We start from the raw sequence: 20,654 nt of genomic DNA, 5'->3' as shown, positions 1-20,654 counted from the left end.
GATTTATTCTAATATATAAATATTAAAAAAATAGAAATCTTTGGAACCTCTTTCTTGGGTTCCGTGACCTTCAATTTGATCTTGAGTAATGCTACGCAGCTCGATTTGAGCCCCCTTGAATCCCCCTAATTTACGAAACGACGTCGTTTCGTCGTTTTCATTTTTTTTTTTTTTTTTCAATCAGAAAATCAGAAGAAGAAAGAAAGAAGAGAAGAAGAAAGAAAGAAGAAGAGAAGGCATAGGCGGAGGCGACGGCGGCCGGGCGGAGCTGCGACGATCAGCGGAGCTTCGACGATCGGCGAAGCTGCGACGATTGGCCGGAATGCAGGGGCCTCTATGTGTGTGTGTGTCTCCATTCCCTCTTCTCTCTTCTCTCCCTCTCTGTTTCCCTCTCTCCTCTCCTCTCTCTTTCTCTCTCTCTCTTGCCTTCACCTTCTTTTCCCCCTCTTTTCCCTCTGTTTCCTTCTGTTTCCATTTTCGGGGGATTTGGGGGGAGCTCATTCGAGCTCCCAAGCTTTATCCTTTGATCTTAATCCTTGGTGTGTAGAGAGTCCACTCATGTATGTATGAGCCTCACATTATGAGTGGTTGGGATGAAATTAGGAATTGTGAGGGTCAGGTATATATGGGGTCTCTATTACAATTGCAAAAAAAATAATATGCAAGTCTACATTTTAAATTTAATAATTTGTTAATAAGATAATTGGTTGATAATTAAAAAATAATGAAGAGAAAGTTAATTTAGATATTTTAATAGAATGTCACATTACTAAATATACAAAGTGAATGTAATTTTTTGACCTGAATAATAATACTCATAAATATTTTAAGAACAAACATTTTTGCTGTTAAAAGTGAAAATATTATTACAAAAAATATTAAGATTCAAATTTCAACCAAATATTTTTATCCTCAAAAGTGAAAATATATTATTACAAAAAAATATTGGGCAGCAAATTCAATCGGTAGGAAAAGATGGACCGAGAAAGTAAAAAAAATGACGGCTAGTGATAAAATTTTAAAATATCACTGGTTAATGTACTTTTAGAAATAAAATAATTTGGTGTTAAAAAGGTTTATTTTCTGACAAAAAAATTGTTCTAAAAAGGTAGCAATTTATTATTAAATGTCTAGTTTTATCGCTAAAAATACAACAATGAATTTTTTGGCAACTAAAATATTTTGTTTCTAAATTTTTTTCTCTAAAAATTGTTATAGTGATCCAAACCATTCATTTGTTGTAATAGTAATGCAAACCGCACTATTCATTTGTTGTAGGGATCCGAACCATTCATTTTGTATGACCCTCCTAAAAAATCATTCATACCAAAAAATCAAGCTAATTTTTTGTTTTTTAAAATAGAATTTTCCATACAGAGCAACATGGCCCTATATGATCCTCTCACTTCAATGCAAAGCCCACCATTATGGTTCAAGATATATAAATTTTATTTATTTTTATTTGGTAGGAATAAAGATATATAAATACAAATATGTATGTAAACACACAATTATGAAAAGTGATGCAGACGATCTTATTACCCAATTATGAAAAAATTTAAAACTCAAATAGAGATGTAATAGTAAATAAAATGAAAAGTGGTTCACAAATTAGCAATTAATTAAGCTCTTAAATAAGAAAAGCATACCTTGTCGTTGAAGAGGGGTTGAATGATGGGATCACAATTACTCTCTGAATCTGAAGCAGGACAGAGACGCTTCAGCTTTGGCATATTCGACAGTGACAAGGACCTCAGTTGTGGCAGCTCAATTGCATTCATAGCTTTGCAGATAGCAGTCAAACTTGGCAGGTCTCTGAGATGCAATTTCTTTAGTTTAGGAAACTCGATTTTATCTGTTGTTATTGCTGCTATTTCATCCTCTCCTCCTTCACTCGAAACAATTTCTTCCATCATCTCACAGAAAACTATGGAAAGGTCCTGCAGTTGCACTAGATCTCTAGCTATGGAAAGTGATAACATACTTTCCAGTTTATCACAACCTTTCACATATACAATCGTCAGGTTGCCGAGCCATACAAGTTGGGTGGGACCCTTCCACAAATTTGTCAGTTTAGGCAGGCAAGACAGTTCCAACACTTTCAATGCACTGAAAGCCTTGTTCGGTAGTAGGCATTCATGACTAGTAATTCCTTTGAAATCACTCTGTGGAACCCCATCTGCTGTATTGATGAGGTATTCCAAATCATCCAAGTATCGTAGGCTCAACTTCGTTAAGCATTCAAAACCACCTTCGCCGACCAAATCACGGAGAATTTTCAAACCTTTTACCCGGGCTAAAGTCAGAATTTCAGTGCTCTTCAACAGAAAATTAAGCCTCATTTCAATAATGGCACTCATGTTTTCAACTTCAAGCTGCAACTGATTTGATAACAAAGGATAACATAAAGGGGTGTAATAGTGAAATCCAAAACCAACGCATATATTGAACCTTTTCAACTTCTCAATGACCAAACCTCTCGGCCAGAAGGAAATGTTTATTAGATCAATATCCAAAGCCACCAAATTGGACAAGGACGCCAGCTCATCGATAATTGCTTTAGCACCTTCTTTGCTTTCTTCAACTTCACACCAACTTCGAAATATAGACCCAACATACAACTCTTCTAGCTTTGATAAGCTTGACAAAACCCCTGCGTAAATCCTTTCCACTACACATCCCAACAAATCAAGTACCTTCAAGTGAGCAAGGTGACCTATTATTTCTTTTGGCAATTCCTTGATATAAGAGCCGCCAAACCTCAAAATTTCCAGATTCTCTAATGCTCCGATAACAGAGATATCATCATCAATAAGTCGGCAATGAAAAAGTGACAAGGTTCGAAGGTTGGTCAAGCATCTAAGTGATGTCGTCAATGAGCCGTACATATCGGATAAAGCTAGCACTTTAAGTTCTTTCATTCCTTGGTAAAAACTATCTTGGGTCTCTTGTACTTTGACTTCCTTCATTCCTTTGTTGAGATCTTTTAATGAGATTGGTGGTAATCCAGCATTGCAATCTAGCTTTAGAAGATGAAGATTTGGAAATTCTAAATTACTAGGAAGCCAATGCATACCATCAACTTTTAATGAAATTACAGTGTTTTTTTGGAGTCGGTCTTTCTTGGGCCATTCTTTCAATACTTCATCACATCTCACGACAATCGAATGCTCCTTCCTAGATGCAATTGATATAGCCACGTCACGTACGACATCATGCATTTTGATACACTCTTCATTTTCACTTTCCATCAATAGATAGCATTTTTTTAAGTCATCAACTAAGGAATGTACTCTGTTTCTTGCTTGGTGCACACTATCAATGCGCTCAAACAACTCTATCCCAATCGCATATCTAACGAGATCTTCAATTGAAATATCAAAATCTTCCGGATATAAAGAACAGAGCAGAAAGCATTTCTTAACTTCATCACTATCAAGGGAATCATAACTCAACTCCAGAGATTTAAACACCTTTTCATCTACTTCAGTGATGTTTTTGACCATAGACTTTTGTAATTGTTCAAGAGCGGAATCCCATGAATGCTTGTTTTTGCATCTAAGTGCCCTCCCTACTGTAGCAATAGCAATCGGCAAGCCTCCACATTCCTTCGCAACTGCCATCTGCGTCAACAGCAAACCAGTTGGGTGACTTGTACCTTCGTCCGAAATTTCAGCCATCTCCTTGAAAAGATTCCATGCTTCTTCTTTATGTAAGACGCCAACCTCAAAATTCTCGTGTGTGCCCATGCTGTTGCATACATCTTTATTTCTTGAAGTCATCACAATTTTGCAACCCTTGTGATTATCTCCGAATGGAATTCCAATGTCATTCAATTCTAGTCTCTTCCATACATCATCCAATATTACAAGGACTCTTCCAAAGCTCAATATTTTTGATCGTATCTTCCCTGCTCCAGTTGGTAAATTGTTTCCCCCAAAATCTTGTAAATTCAATATTTTGGCTATCTGGACTTGAATAGTAATCAAGTTTGGGTTTTGGGACACTACTACCATCACTATAATATCGAACATTTTTTTTTCTTCCACTCTCTTGGCAACTTCATTCACCATAGTTGTCTTACCAACACCTCCAATCCCACATATCCCAATCACATAGATACTATCATCTGTCAGTGCCTCCATAACTCCATTCATAATCGATCTTCTAGATTCAAACCCCTTAAAACCTCCAGTGAATACAAATGTTGTCCCCACAGAAGGTACAACTGTAGGATAGGATACTCTAGAGAAAACTCCTCCTCCATGTAGCTCTTCCACACTTTGAGCTTTCTTTGTAGCTTTTCTGCTCAAGGAATAGCGTGACTTCAAATTTGGACACCACCCATTCAGACACCCTTTGTTTGCTTTCACTTCAACCTCGAGGAATTTCTTAGCCTCTTCGTTGAGGTCGTTCACTGTTTTCAACCACCGCTCGACACCTGGTGCAATAGTTTCTCTCTTTGCCTCTGCTTCTTCAACTGATTTCTGTACTCCAAATCTTTTATCTTCCAACCTTTGGACCTGCTTCTCCAGATTCTTAATGTTTCTGTCATAGAAAATCAAATAACCAAACTGGCGGCCAACTGGGGCAACCAGATATTTTCCAATCTTCATTACTACAGGAAGAACAAAGTTCACGACCATTTCTCTCACGTTTTTCTTCTGAGGATAGTGAAAACTTAAAATGTAAAAGACTAGAACACAACGAAAAGGGATTTCTACTACAATCAAAATGGAAATGAGGAAACTGAGCTTTGCAAATCAAAACAGAACAAAGAGAGAAATACTATTTTGCAGAGGATCTGAAGACAGGAAAGAAACACTTTGATGACACTTGACAAAATCAAAAGGGAAAACAAAAAAAAAATTTCCTGACAAGCAGGGTTGAATATAGAGAATTATATTGTCATTTAATGGGACTAGAAAGGAGAGCTTTTGTACTATAACAGAAATAGAAACCAAGAAGGGAGCTTTATAAAATGAAAACAGAACACACAACAGAATATTATTCTGATAATTGTTCAACAAGAGTTCTAATAGAGTTGAAGTGGAGGAGATAACAAAGCTCCCTAAAATCAAAAAGGAATACAGAATTTTTTTTTTCTTTTTTTCTGGTGAGTAACACTTGAACACAGAATAAAATTGAAGGAAGAATGTAAGATTATAGAGATTTTTTTTTTTTGGGGGGGGGGGGGGGGGGGATAAGAAGCAATGATAAAAAGATAGGAGTAATAATATATGATTAATTGAAGGAGGAAATGAAGAAAGAAAAACCTTTGAGATTTTGTTCCGTCTCTTACAGATGAAAAATGCACAGTATAATCATTCGCCGGCAGTGAAGAGTAAAGTTTTTCAGGAAGACAACAACGAAATCAAATGAAAGGAGAGTATCAAAAGCTAAACAAAGAACTCTTAACTGTTGATGCAGCACTCACCTCTTTTGAGGTTTTTCCTTTTGAGATAATACAGTTTAATAAATTAATATATAATTATATTAATTTATCTTTTAATATAATTAAAATTATCAAAATAAATACCAATGATAATTAGATACTGAAATAAATAATGGTAAATAAACATTTTAGTGTGAAAGATATTGTAATATTATTTTTTTCATTTATATGATGAAAAAGTTATTGATGAAAAATAAATTAAGTGTTATATGAATTAAAATTTTATATAAAGTCAATATAATTATATCAAAAATATAGAATTAATTATATTTTTTTTTAAATTATGACAGGTAAGTATAATTTATTTTACATACATAGAACAAAGTGCAACACATAAAGCGTATTTTGTCTTTAAAAAAAAAGAGAAATATTCATGACTGATATAATGACATGTCTTTTTAAAGTTTTTTTTTATAGTTAACTAAAAAGTTAATTTACTAGCTAAAAATTAAGCCTATAAAAAAAATTAATACTAAAATAATTAGTTTGTTTTGACATATTATAGTTTGGGCTCAGCTGTTGTATTGTTTTGATTCGCAGAGTCTATTAAGGTTTCATTCAAATGATCTGAATTGTTCTTTTTTAAATCATAATATGTAAATCATTCATAAGAAAAAACAGATCAATCCAATAATCATAATATGTTGGTTCATTACATTTGTTTTTCAAAAAATGAATGATCAAATTTTTAAATATTGTTTGTCATTTATTTTTGTCATGAACTAACGTGATTATAATTATCTAATCGATTTAATTTTTTTTCATAAATAATTGACATATTGTTTTGTTTTGTTTTTTTTTTTTTTTTTTCATAAAGTCAATCATTTTTTTTCATAATGTGACGGAGCCGCGACAAATCCCTATCGCCCAAACAACACAATCCAACTGAAGCTTATTGTTTTGTTTTGTTTTTGTTGGGGGTACCTTTTCTAATTGCCTTTATAGTGGCTAAAATGAGTTTTTTAATGGGAAATAGATATTTCAAATGAGTTAAAGTTTTTTTTTAAAAGTAAAATGAGTTTTTTAGCCAATTAATAATTGCGAGAAAAATCATAAAAATTATGGATTTATTTTCAAATGTGAGATGAGTAATTGTACATGGACTAAATTAACTTTCACAATTTATTATAATTTGGATTATTTGGTGTAATATTTTTTAATTGTTTATATATATTTATATTGTAAGAGAGTATGTTAAAGTGTTTGATAGTATAACTTTTACTTATAGTTTATTATTCAAAATTTAGTTCTTATTTTTTAAAATCTAAAAATTAATTGAATTATGAAAGAAAAAAATAAATAAAAAGTAATTGCCATTTAAAGGAAGGCGCATTTATGCTTCGATAGACCCCAACAAGAGTTGCAAACGAGTCAAACTGAGTCAAATTTTAATATGTTTAGATTTGATTATTAAGATTTTAACGAATTCGAGTCAAGTTGGCTTTGGCTTAACTCGAGCCCGAACCTATTCACAAATCTTAACGAGTCAAAGAAATTAAAAATTCATACTTAAGTATAAGACTAAAGTTACAATTGAAATTTTGCTTATACAATATATATAAATTTATTAAAAAAAAAGTCAATATGTTACCAAAATAATAATATCTACCACTACTATTATATAAATATATTATCTATAGTTAACTATTATGTACATATAAATAAATTTAGCTATTATTGATACTTATATTATTTAAATATATAAAATAATGCTCAATTAATACACATTAATATGTGTTTAGGAGAAAAAAATTTGAGTACACACCTAACTTTTGAAATAGTGCACAAAATGATTGTCTCAAAACTTAAATTCATAATCTCAAAATTATTAGGCTAAGATTTTAACATTGAACCAATAGTCACCCTTATATTTATCCTATTTGTAAATATATTTTTCTATTATTTAATACATAAATAATATATTTATTTTATTTTTTAAATAAATATTAAACAAGAAGCAGTTAACCAACCAAATTAACCAACTGAGCTTTAAATGTTTAGACTTATTTATTAAGATTTTAATAAATCCAAGCACAATATAAATTTAACCAACTGAATTCAAACAAGTCATTCTCAAATTAAAAATTCGAGCTTGTTTATGAATTATTCTATTCATTTATAACCCCAACCCAACCCAGTACAACTACCCATGTGAGGGAGGGGCCGACTCTGCTTTTGCTTTTGTTTTTGCTTTTACTTTTGCTTTTGGACCATAGCTCGAACGAGAAATAACATAAAAAACAGAAAAACGGACGACTGACCAGTGCAGTTAGATCCGTGTAACTTATCACAGATTTTATTTTGATAATATAAATTATTTAATGTATAAAATTTATTAAGTATTTTATTTATGAAAAAAAAAATTACTTTAATCAGTTATTGATAATTCCTTAATCAAATTATATTTTTGTCAATAATAAATATATTTTTAAAAATAAATTATCGACAAAAATGTGTTCTAATCGAAGGGTTGTTGATATCTGATCAACATGTAAAAATGAAATACTCAATTAGTTTTACATATTAAACTGTTCGGATTATCGAAATAGGACATATAGTAAATCCCATGAACCCATCAACATCGTCCACTCCACAAAGTAAACTAGAGAAACCTTGCCCAAAAAAAAATTACAAATAAATGATAAAAGGGTATGGTTTCTGTCCAGTCCGGGATCAGACTGGACTGTGCTGTTGGGCCCGTGGAGGCCCACTACGGGTCCCGTTTTGATAATCTGAACCGTTCAATGTGTAGAACTCGTCGAGTACTATATATATATATATAAAATCACGTTGATCGGATATCGATAGCTATATGATCAAATCAGTCTCGTATTAAAAAAATTGGACGGTGAACAAATTAATGGTTGAAAAAAAAACTGTTTTGATCACATAGCTATCGATATCCAATCAACGTGATTTTTTATAAGTATATTGTACTCGACGAGTTCTACATATTGAACGGTTCAAATTATCAAAACGGGACCTGTCGTGGGCCCCTACGAGCCCAACAGCATGGTCCAGTCCGGATCCCGGACTGGACAGAAGCCATACCCATGATAAAAAACAAGTATATTTTCATAAAATTATAATTAAATTAGGCATTGTTTGGGAAGGGCTAAAGTGGCTATTTTAGTCATAAAAGACAAAATATGCTATTTTAGTTACAAAAAATTAAACATCACATCCGACTCATAATCATTACATTTTTCTCTCACAAAAAAATTCAAAAAAACTAAAAAGTCAAAAAGTCTTTCGCAAATCAAGCTTTTTAGCACCGGCTAAAATAACTAAAAAAGTTAAAAAATCAAAAAACTAACCCACTTCCCAAACCAACCCATAACGGGTCAAGATTTTTGGAAATCCAATTCAAACATCTTAAGTCGGGAGATTTGACATGGACAGGCCCACGAGGCATACAGCCCACGGCAAATCGCCCCGAACCCATCGCCTTGGACCCATAGCATAACCTGATTGGCAAAGCCCAGGACAGCTGGAGTCCACCTGGACGTGGAGGGCCAAGGGCATTCGGACACATGACAGATGAGACACAGGCCACATCAGCAGACAAAGATCTGTAGAGTTATTGCCACAACACATCACCATTAATGCAGCCCATCACAGCATTTATTACGACAACACCTCCCCGTCGGAACAGAGCCCCCTCACCCTGAACAAGGTAAGCTACGGCACAGGCTTTCGGCGGAAAGAGGGCACGTCACAAAGGACAGTGAAATGATTACCAAAGGATATAAGCAACAAGAGAAGCACAAGAAAAGGTTAAGCTTTTTATCTCTCCATCTTCTTCCCTACATTTTCCTGTTTTTCCTCTACTAATTCTCTCGCCGGAGGGTTCACTGGGGGACTGCCCCGTTCCCCTTTGGACTTGCTTGCAGGTCATTTGACAGAATCACCACCCGAAACCGGAACCTGAAGAACCTGGGCTAGCCTGACCCATCCACACGGGACGGACTGTATCATCAGTTGGCGCCGTCTGTGGGAAACTTTGTGGTTTATTCGTGCGCTAGTTGTGTTCACTATCGCCGGAGCCCTCTCTTTTCACCGTTACCTTTTCCTCTCACCCGTCCAGGTGTATGGTCACGACTAGATCCATGGCTTCTCACCATAATACCACCGATCACCAAACAGACCCTTCCCATCCAAACAACCCACCACAATACATCATCGAACTTACTAACAGCATTAACCGCATGGCCGAGCAAAACCAGGCCCTGATCAACGCCTTACTCCAAAGAAACCTAACCGCCCCACCCCCAGACATTCCACCCAACCAAGAAAGAACCCCGGGCCACACTGCTCCACCACCCCCTCCGCCCAACCCAGAAGGTTTACAACCCCCTCCTCCTCCACATATGAGCCTACCACCTCCACCTCCACCTCCACCTCCACCTCCACGACCGTCAGTCGTGGCACTCGCCCCTGAGGGGGAAGCCAGCAGTGTCCAGCCTCCACTGACCGACCATGGCGACAACATTCCCCTCTGGGACGTTGAACTCCGAGCTATGAAGCTCCAACTACAAGGGGTCATGCAGAACATTCAGCACAAGCCCTCAGTCACCGCCAACTCTCCTTTTGTTGCCTCCATCCGCGACAAACCATTGCCTGCCAAGTTCAAAATGCCCACCATTGACTCCTTTGATGGCACGACGGACCCAATCAACCATCTGGAAACCTACCGCACCCTCATGATCCTCCACGCTTTTCCTGACGAGATCATGTGCCGAGCTTTTCCAGTGACACTGAAGGGATCAGCTTGGTTGTGGTTTAGCCAGTTACCGGCGGACTCCGTCTCCACCTTTCAACACCTCAGTAACTCTTTCCTGAGCCATTTTATCGGAGCCCAGCGTCAGAGACGCCCAGCCATCCAACTCCTTAACATTCGTCAAACTGAGGGGGAGTCGCTCCGCAGCTTCGTCACCCGCTTCAACACCGAAGCCCTTCAAGTAGCTGAGAATGACGACAAGGTCATTCTCACGGCTTTCATGGCCGGCCTGCGGTCGTCGGATTTCCTTTTTTCCCTCTCCAAAAACCCTCCAACCACCATGGCAGCCCTTCTATCCAAAGCCCAGAAGTACATGAATGCTGAAGATTCTCTGGCCGCTCGACAAGAACCCACCCCTAAAAATCCGACCCCTAGAGACAAGAGGAAAGACTCTGAACCAAGGACCGCCCAGTATAATAACCAAACACCCCACTATAATGACCGACCCCCCCGTGCCGACCGGACGACTCCGACCAGACCGCCCGGTCGGTTTGAGCGATACACACCTCTCAACTCCCCTATGGAGCACGTCCTTAATCAGATCCAACGGGACTACCCCCTCAAGTGGCCCCTACCTTCCCGAAACCCTTCCACTCGAAAAGATCAGTCCAAATACTGCCGTTTCCACCAAGACCATGGTCATACCACCGACGAGTGTATTAACCTCAAAGATCAGATTGAGACCTTCATACGCCAGGGCCGCCTCAGCCGGTTCACAGATAACCGCCCTCCACAGAGACAAAGAACCGACCTCACCAGGAACAATCACCGACAAACACCACCCCGCAACCAAGGCCCACCTAACCAAGGCCACGATCGCCCACCACCACAGCCTCAGCCTCCTGGTAATCCCCCTCCACCAGTCGGAGAAATCCGAGTTATCTCAGGCGGCCTTGCTTGCGGGGGACCATCCCGCTCGGCTCAGAAGGCAGAACTCAGAAAAATAAGGCAGGGCTCAGACAAAGCGGTGGCGACGGTGGACCGACCTCCCAAACAGTCAAAACAATGGATCGAACCCATCACCTTCACCGACACCGACTGTGCAGGAGTCCGTTACCCACATGATGACCCCCTTGTCATTTCCGCCATCCTCTCCAACTACAAAGTCAGACGAGTCCTCGTAGACAACGGCAGCTCTTCAGACATTATCTTCCTCAATTGCTTCCGCCAGCTCAAGATTGGGGAAGAGAGCTTGTCTCCTCTCCAAACCCCTCTGGTCGGCTTCACCGGTGACCGCATTACCTCCATCGGCTCCATCGATCTACCTATCACCATTGGCGAGCACCCGCGGCAGACCACTAAGTTGCTCACCTTCCTTGTGGTCGACTGCCCCTCTGCTTACAACATCATCCTCGGCCGCACAGCCCTCAACGCCTTCCAAGCCATCACATCTACATATCATCTTGCCATCAAATTTCCTACCGATCTCGGTGTCGGCACTGCCAAAGGAGAGCAGACCGTGGCCAGGGAGTGTTATGTCGCCTCACTCAAGGAAGTCAAGCTAAAAGAGGCCATGATCATCGAAGGGCTTGACGTCCGAGATGAGGACGAGCTGGTTAGAGGTGAACCTGTAGAGGAACTTATTGAAGTTAACATTGATCCCACCAACCCAATCAGAACTGCCAAGATTGGCAGCCAATTACCTTCCCAAGTCAAGGCCGACCTTACTGCTCTCCTGACCGAGCACAGAGATGTATTCGCCTGGACCCATTCTGACATGCCAGGCATCGACCCCTCCTTCATAACCCATCGCCTCAGCATCGAGCCCCACTTTCGACCCCACCGCCAGAAGCAACTCATTTTCCATCCGGAGCGCAACACCCTCATAGCCGCCGAAGTTGACAAACTCCTCGAGGCCCAATTCATCAAAAATGTGGACTATCCTAGGTGGTTGTCCAACGTGGTCCTCGTCCGCAAACACAATGGCAAATGGCGGCTCTGTGTCGACTACTCTGACCTGAACCGAGCTTGTCCCAAAGACAGCCACCCCCTTCCCCGCATAGATCTGCTAGTCGACGCCACGGTCGGTCATCAAATGCTCAGCTTCATGGATGCCTTCTCTAGGTACAACCAAATCCTGATGCACACATCCGACCAGGGGCACACATCATTTATCACCGACCGAGGTACCTACCACTACTGTGTAATGCCGTTCGGATTGAAGAATGCTGGGGCCACTTATCAGCGGCTGGTTAACGCCGTTTTCCACCACCAAATAGGTCGGAATATGGAAGTCTACGTCGACGACATGCTAGTCAAAAGCAAATACTCTTCCGATCGCCTTGCTGACTTACGTGAGACCTTCGCCACCTTGCGCAAGTACCAGATGAAGCTCAATCCAGAGAAGTGCGCCTTTGGCGTAGGGTCTGGCAAATTTTTGGGCTTTATGGTCAGTCAGCGCGGCATCGAAGCTAACCCTGAGAAGATTAAGGCCTTGGTTGAGATGCAGTCGCCTAGGACGGTCAAAGAAGTTCAGAGACTCACGAGCCGAGTGGCGGCCCTCAACCGGTTCATCTCCCGAGCGACAGATAAGTGCTTGCCCTTCTTCAAAGTTCTTCGGCAGACTTTTGAATGGACAGCTGAATCCGAAGAGGCTTTCCAACAGTTAAAGCAATGCATGGCCAACCCCCCCTTCTCTCCCAAGCAATCACGGGCGAACCCCTCTTCCTCTACCTAGCGGTATCAGGAACCGCAGTCAGTGCAGCTCTCCTCAGAGAAGATGGCTCAATCCAACGGCCGGTCTATTACATCAGTCGGGCTCTCAGGGGCGCGGAGCAGAACTACCCTTTGCTGGAAAAACTGTCCCTAGCCTTAGTCATTGCCTCCAGACGACTCCGCCCATACTTCCAAGCTCACTCCATTGTGGTCCTCACCGACCAACCCCTGAAGAAGGTCATGCAGCAACCAGAACTCTCAGGTAGACTGATGTAATGGTCCGTAGAACTCAGCCAGTTCGACATCTCTTACCGCCCTCGGACAGCAATTAAGGGGCAGGCTGTAGCTGACTTCATCATGGAGTTCACCAAGCCGACCCCGACCACAACACCTCCGCCCCTACCAACTCCAACAGAGCCAGAAGATCCTCATTCTTGGACTCTTAATGTCGACGGGTCGTCCCGAAGAGAAGGAAGCGGTGCCGGCCTCATCCACACCTCTCCTGAGGGCAGCTACTTCAAATGTGCCCTCCGTTTCTTATTTGAAGCAAGCAAAAATGAAGCCGAGTACGAGGCATTAATAGCAGGACTCCACCTCGCCAAGGACATAGGGGTCAGCCACCTCCGAGTTTTCAGCGACTCCCAACTCGTCGTCGGTCAGATGACGGGGGACTTTGATGCCAAGGACGACACGATGCGAGCTTACAGAGACCTGGCACTCCCCCTTGCTCGCCTCTTCAATACCTTCCACATCAGGCATATTCCTCAGGCAGAAAAATCCAAAGCAGATGAGATGGCTCAGTTGGCTTCTACTGACCATCCTACTCTCAGCCATGATGTCCGCGTTGAATATCTACACCACCCGGCCGTTTCACCCGATCTACAAGCTATACAATACATTCAAAATGAACCTATCCCTTGGGCATCCGACATCCTCCTATTCTTGACCATAGGAGCACTCCCAAATGACCAGCAGCAGGCTTCCAAAGTCCAATCCCGAGCGTCCAATTACGTCATTGTCGACGATGTATTGTACAAACGCGGCTTCTCCCGGCCATATCTACGGTGCCTCAATCCAGCGCAAGCAACTTATGTAATGCAGGAGATCCATGAGGGGATTTGTGGTAATCACTCAAGAGGCAGGTCCCTTGCCCAGAAGATACACCGTACTAGGTACTTTTGGCCAACTCTCAATCAGGATGCGACCGACTTCGTGCTCAAATGCGATAAATGTCAACGCTTCGCCAACATCCCTCATGCTCCTCCTACAGAGTTAATCACACTCTGCAGCCCTTATCCGTTTGCCAAGTGGGGGATCGACCTGGTCGGTCCGCTTCCCACCGGTCGAGGTCAGACCAAGTTCGCAATCGTTGCCATTGATTACTTCACCAAGTGGGTCGAGGCTGAACCCCTTGCCACAATCACCGAGCGGAACACCACCAGGTTTATCTGGCAATCGATCATTTGCCGATTTGGCATCCCTCAAGCCATCATCTCTGACAATGGCAAACAATTCGATAACGCGAAGTACAGAAAATTTTGTGCAGATCTCCAGATCCAACCGTGCTTCTCCTTCCCCGGTCACCCTCAAGCAAACGGCCAAGTTAAGGTCACCAACCATTCCCTTCTGAAAATCATCAAAACCAAGCTCGAAGCTGCTAAAGGCCTTTGGGATGAGGAACTGCCAAATGTACTCTGGGCTTACCGAACCACTGCTCGCACTCCCACTGGTGAAACCCCTTTTCGCTTAACATATGGCGCTGAGGTGGTTATTCCGGTAGAAGTCGGTTTGCCCACTCCCAGGATCTTACATCCAGATCTGGCCGCAGCCGACGAACTCCACCGAACCGACTTGGACCTCGTTGAAGAGCTCAGAGAGACCGCTGTTGTCAGATTGGCTTCGTACCAGCAAAAAATGAGAACACACTACAACCGCCGAGTTCGACCACGAGAGTTCTCCGTAGGGGACCTTGTCTTACGAGAAGTGACTCTTGCCATAAAGAATTCAACCGAGGGCAAACTGGCAGCCAAATGGGAGGGGCCCTACGTTGTGAAAGCCCGACCACAACCAGGCACTTACCGACTTCAAGACATGGAAGGCCGAGACCTGCCCCATCCCTGGAATGCAGAACATTTGAAGCGTTACTACCAATAAGTCCATACTTTTGTATTGTCAACATTGTTGTATTCCCCTTTCTATACATAATGTAAATTCCGACTGATGGCCTCGGTTTTCGTAATTCAACTGTCTCTATGTGGCCCCAATAACTTTTCCACTTGCAGCACTTCAAAAGCCTCGGCCAGACCGAGCACTTCAAAAGCCCCGGCCAGACCGAGCACTTCAAAAGCCCCGGCCAGACCGAGCACTTCAAAAGCCCCGGCCAGACCGAGCACTTCAAAAGCCCCGGCCAGACCGAGCACTTCAAAAGCCCCGGCCAGACCGAGCACTTCAAAGCCTTGGCCAGACCGAGCATTTCAAAGCCTAGCAGAACCACATTTTCAACACTTAGTCACATTATGAAGTTTCTTCACAGTTCCAGGACCACGTTTTTCCTAGTTAAACTCCTCACATACTCTCACGTATTTCATTCACTAATCAGATTATTCGCCAGCTATTTAGTTACAATTTGCAACCTGCCTACTCCAATTTTTGAATTATCCTTTCAATTTTCATACAACTCCAATCGCACTCCGCAGGGAGGAACTTTTAACTTTCAGTTTACACGATATTTTTATTGACCCAATCTTTACGACCAGTTTCTATCATAACACTTCATTCATTCTGGCAACATAAGCAAAATAAATAAAAATTCAACTAGCAACATAAGCCAAATAATCTTTGTACACAAATTCATTACAAGTAAATTCTTCATACGTTCATTCATTCATTCACTCCTTTACAATGTGTTCACAAGTTCAAAAAAAACAAAAAAAAACATAGAACACGCCCAGCTTTCCTTCTTCTTGGCTATTCCTCCTCGCTAGATGCCAGATCCTCTTCTTCAATACCTTCGTCCAGGGGGGTCTGGGCCACATCATCTTCCCCTATCGTCACACTACTAAGGTCCAAGTGTAGGAACAGCTCTTCAGCTCTGCGCTTGAACATTTTCCAACCACTGTCCCAGAACTCGGCCATTTCGTGCTTATAGAAATCTGACTGCTGGAAGCTTTCAATCACCTCTGTCTCTGTCCTACCTCCAGCAGTCTTCCTTGATGGGCCCACCCCCCCCCCCCCGACTCTTGACCAGCTAGACTCCTGGGGACAGCGGCGTCCACCACCATCTAAAATTCGGAGGACCCCTTATATTGCTCCACTACTGCGACGCACAGATCAGGGTAGGCCGCCTTTTCAGACGCTGCCTTCGCCCTCTCCTCGTCCAGCTCTCTTTGTAGGGCCCCCCTTTCAGCCGCCGCCGTCGCCCTCTCCTCCTCCACCCCCTTTTTCAGACTCTCCAGCTCCGCCACCGCCTTCGCCTTCTCTATCTCCCACGCCCTCAGAAGCCTCCCCTTCTCCTCCTCTGCTCTGGCGCGCTCCTCCCCCAACTCCTTCAACAAATCTCCAATTCTGGAATCCGCTTCATCCTTTTGCCTAACCAGCTCTTCATTACTGGTCATGGCCTCTTCATGCCGCTCGACTGCCACAGCGCAGGCCCTCTCAGACTCCTCCAACTTTTTTTGTTCACCAGCCAGTTAGAACTCGAGCGACACGACCTTGCGGCGTGTGTCCTCGAGCTCCAACTTGACTGCTGGCAGATCGGCATGGGCAGTCTTCCAGTCGGCACTGTCCTTCCTCAATTTGGCCAACTGGACCCTGGCCTCCTCAGCCTTCAACTTGGCAGCCCCTGCCTTCCTAAGGAGGGCCCCTGCCAAGGTAGTTACCTCTATTTGGGCGGAGCATAACCCCCTCAGCAGGTCGGCCTCGTTATACCCTGATGCCGCGCGCAGAGCCGTCTCCTCCACAATCTTCACCAGGCGGTCTGCCCCCGCCCTGGCTGGGCCTTCTTCTCCCTCCAACCTTCCAGCTACCGCGCGCGCATGATAGATCGCCGTAACCAGACGAACCCCTCCTTCCTGGGGGTCAGTCCTCTTCTGGACCTGTTCCATTTTGCTCGGCACTGCCTCAGTCGACCCAGCCTCTACTTGCACTGATGGAGCAATCTCCACAACCTCCACCGTTGGGATGATCTCCACCACCTCTGGGGCGTCCTTGGCCACGGGGACCTCCACCTCAGTTGGGGCCGCCCTAGCCCTCTTGGCCCCAGACGCATCTGCTGCTTCCTCTGGGGCACTCCTCTTCTTCTTCTTCTTTTTTAGAGTTTCTACCGCCTTTCCAGCCTTTTCCTTTATAGGGTCTACAGACGGCGGCCGCGGCTCAAAACTGCTTAAGTCTTTTTCACCCAACGGCCTTGGGCGCGGTCGGATTCTCTCCCGCGCGATCGGTTGAGGCGGACGGTCCCTCTGCGCCTCCTTGAACTTCTCGGCCTTTGCCAGAATGGCCCGATCCTCTATCTCCTGAGCTTTTCTCCTCGCCTCCAATTCCGCCCGGCCGAGGTCTCCGCCTTCCGGCTGCGGTCCCAGGCCCGCCTCAAACAGTGCAGACGGTTGGACAAGCTCGTCCCATCTGGCCTTCTCTCTCTCTCTCTCTCTCTCCACTTCTTCACCCGCTTCACCCTCTCTTCCGCCATCGCCCCCAGTCTCGACTCCATCGACCTGGTTGGCACCTTCCAGATGGTGCGCACCCCCATCCCCCCATTAACAGTCACGTAGAACCACCGCGGCCGCCACCCCTTGATCGACGTGGGCAGTCCCGCCACCAATCCCCTCCGCATCACCGCCTGTAAGGTGACCCAAGTTTCTTGCTGCCCTGACGCCTTGTAACACGAAAAGAACTCGTCTACCGTCATGGCCTCCCCCCCCGTTCGCCTTAGGCCACGCACTCGCACAGGCCAACAGAATCTTCCAAGCATTGGGCATCAGTTGCCCCGGCGCTACCTCCAGGCGATTCAGCACGTCAACCACCACTTGAGGCAGTGGCAACCTCAGCCCCCCTTTTAGCGCCTCCTCGTACAGGGAAAACTCCCCTGGCCTCGCAGTAGACGGCCTTTCCCCTGATGTTGGCAGCAGTAACTCTACCTCCGCCAGAATCTGGTACCGCTCCCTAATCACCTCCAAACCCGCCACCGTGAGTGTGGATTTGTCCGCCTTAGTGTGCCACTGCTCTGGCTCCACCTGGCTTAGTGGCTTTGGGGCCAATATCAGGGCCGACGCCTGCGATTCTCCCAACGTCTCACCCACCCCCGCCCCCAACATCCGTGCCTCCGTCCTGTATTGCGCTGCTAACTCCTCCCCATCATCATCCCTCAACGGGTCCACCCTCACATTAACTCCTTCTTCTTGTGCCATTTCTAGGGTTTGCTTGCAACTCACTTCTGACGCAGGAACGAGGAAGTTCAGAAAATGTTACACAGGTATGTCGTATGCAGTGAAGGAATTAACACTTGGATATTTTGGGTTTTTGTACACAGGCAGTTGAAACGCATTATACCAACAACCCACGGTTTACCTCCGCATTAATTTTTGCCCGTTTCAAAACCTTTCAAATCAACCGCCAAAGCCGCCTTTTCAAAACCCCACTCGTGACCTATCGTCTCATTTCTGCTCCAACGCTTCACTTCCCCCACGATATTACCACGTGTATGGCCACGATGCACTGTCCCCTCCCCTTCCCCTGTCTTTTCCATTTCAAATCATCACATGGCCCCACCCTACCCCCTCTCTTTTCGAGCCCCGCGCCGTCCTGGCCGGCAAGCCCCACGGCCGACCCCTCTCACTCGGCCACCCTCGCGGTCGGCACGCCTCTCGGTCGACCCCTCTCACTCGGCCACCCTCGCGGTCGGCACGCCTCTCGGTCGACCCCTCTCACTCGGCCACCCTCGCGGTCGGCACGCCTCTCGGCCGACGCCTCCCGCTCGGCCACCCTCACGGTCAGCTTCTCCCGATTCAATTACCCTGGCGATCGGCACGGCTTCCTGTAAACCTCTCCACTCGGTTCGAATTTCTCTTCCTTCTTACTATTCCCTTCGTTGGACTAAAGCTGCACTCGGAAATGGGGGACTACTGACATGGACAGGCCCACGAGGCATACAGCCCACGGCAAACCGCCCCGAACTCATCGCCTTGGACCCATAGCATAACCTGATTGGCAAAGCCCAGGACAGCTGGAGTCCACCTGGACGTGGAGGGCCAAGGGCATTCGGACACATGACAGATGAGACACAGGCCACATCAGCAGACAAAGATCTGCAGAGTTATTGCCACAACACATCACCATTAATGCAGCCCATCACAGCATTTATTACGACAACACCTCCCCGTCGGAACAGAGCCCCCTCACCCTGAACAAGGTAAGCTACGGCACAGGCTTTCGGCAGAAAGGGGGCACGTCACAAAGGACAGTGAAATGATTACCAAAGGATATAAGCAACAAGAGAAGCACAAGAAAATGTTAAGCTTTTTATCTCTCCATCTTCTTCCCTACATTTTTCTGTTTTTCCTCTACTAATTCTCTCGCCGGAGGGTTCACTGGGGGACTGCCCCGTTCCCCTTTGGACTTGCTTGCAGGTCATTTGACGGAATCACCACCCGAAACCGGAACCTGAAGAACCCGGGCTAGCCTGACCCATCCACACGGGACGGACTGTATCATCAAGATTAAAGATGACATTTGGCGTAAATTAACATGATATATTCATTATACAAAATTTCAATACCATTCACTTGTTTGCTTAACTATTCAAAATTTAAATTTGGAAAATTACGAAAGGAAAAAAAAAAAAATTCAATGTTTAACCTTTATAACAAAATAAATCTTAATTTTTTAATTTCATCAATTTAATCATAATCTTTTAATTGCTTTATTTTTTGGTTCAAAAGAAAATTTATTGTCTATTTTTTAAGTAAAATTGATAAAAAAAAATATTTTAATTATTAAACTCAAAAAAAATATATTCTAAACATCTTACGTAAACCTACATTGAGTTTAGAGTAATGCTAGAAACACTTAGGTCATGTTTGATTCAAAAGACTAATAGTGAAGTATTAATAATCCTATTAAATTAGTGTAGGATTCACTATCCAATTGGATTAATATCCATTGGATTAATAATCCCACCCCTACCCCATTACTAATAATCCTACAAATTTGTTGGATTAATTATCCATTGGATTAATAATCCTAAACCAAAATGTTAAAACAAACATGAGATAATTGGGCCCACGGATTAATAATCCTAATCCCATGCTCTAATCCACCCAATCAAACATGCCCTTAGCGTACTAACACACTAACTAAAATACAAGACATATATGTGAGTTTCACTACTTAACATAATATTGTATTTAGTTTGTGTTTTAATTAATAAATTAATTAGTTTTTATAATATTACTCTTGAATTTAATAACTAAAATATTATTATTTTTTATTAATTTTACTTGTCGAAAATAAATAATAATTTAAATTAAATATAAATAAAAAAATTATGATTAAAATTAACAAAAATAAAAATTCATAATCTGTTTTATTACCAGTGTCCAATCATAGAATTTGTTTTTTATATTGTTTCCATTTAATTTTACTTTTCTAAAGCTGAAAAAAAACAAAAATAAAAAGTAGCTGTCATTTTCGTACAATTTGTATGTATCTACCCACCGGACAAAGGAAGGTGCGTTGGTGCTTCGGTTGACCCAACCCGACAACCCCATGTGA

General features: G+C 43.1%; 2 protein-coding genes across 7 annotated transcripts in view; one reads left to right on the top strand and one right to left on the bottom strand.

Annotated features, from left to right (window-relative positions):
- LOC114319367 (disease resistance protein At4g27190-like) overlaps positions 1-5,454 on the bottom strand; it is a 33,646-nt gene extending 28,192 nt beyond the window's left edge. For all 6 annotated transcript variants that reach the window (XR_014341802.1, XR_014341803.1, XM_082891039.1 and 3 more), the window contains exon 1: positions 1,650-5,454. Coding sequence is in view for 4 of the 6 variants with exons in the window: in XM_082891039.1 (XP_082747165.1) it covers positions 1,650-4,646 (2,997 nt within the window). In the remaining 2 variants the exon portion in view is untranslated. The remainder of the gene's footprint in view (positions 1-1,649) is intronic.
- A 7,793-nt stretch (positions 5,455-13,247) lies between these two features.
- Positions 13,248-15,543, top strand: LOC145800209 (uncharacterized). Its single transcript, XM_082889861.1, has 2 exons — positions 13,248-13,916; positions 15,490-15,543. Exons 1-2 carry the CDS (start codon positions 13,248-13,250, stop codon positions 15,541-15,543), a joined length of 723 nt encoding a protein of 240 aa, XP_082745987.1.
- The last annotated feature ends 5,111 nt before the right edge of the window (positions 15,544-20,654 follow it).

The sequence above is a fragment of the Camellia sinensis genome, chromosome 10, assembly GCF_055761805.1.
Source record: "Camellia sinensis isolate YWXY chromosome 10, ASM5576180v1, whole genome shotgun sequence".
Lineage (NCBI taxonomy): Eukaryota > Viridiplantae > Streptophyta > Magnoliopsida > Ericales > Theaceae > Camellia > Camellia sinensis.
This window is presented reverse-complemented; position numbering and strand designations above follow the sequence as displayed.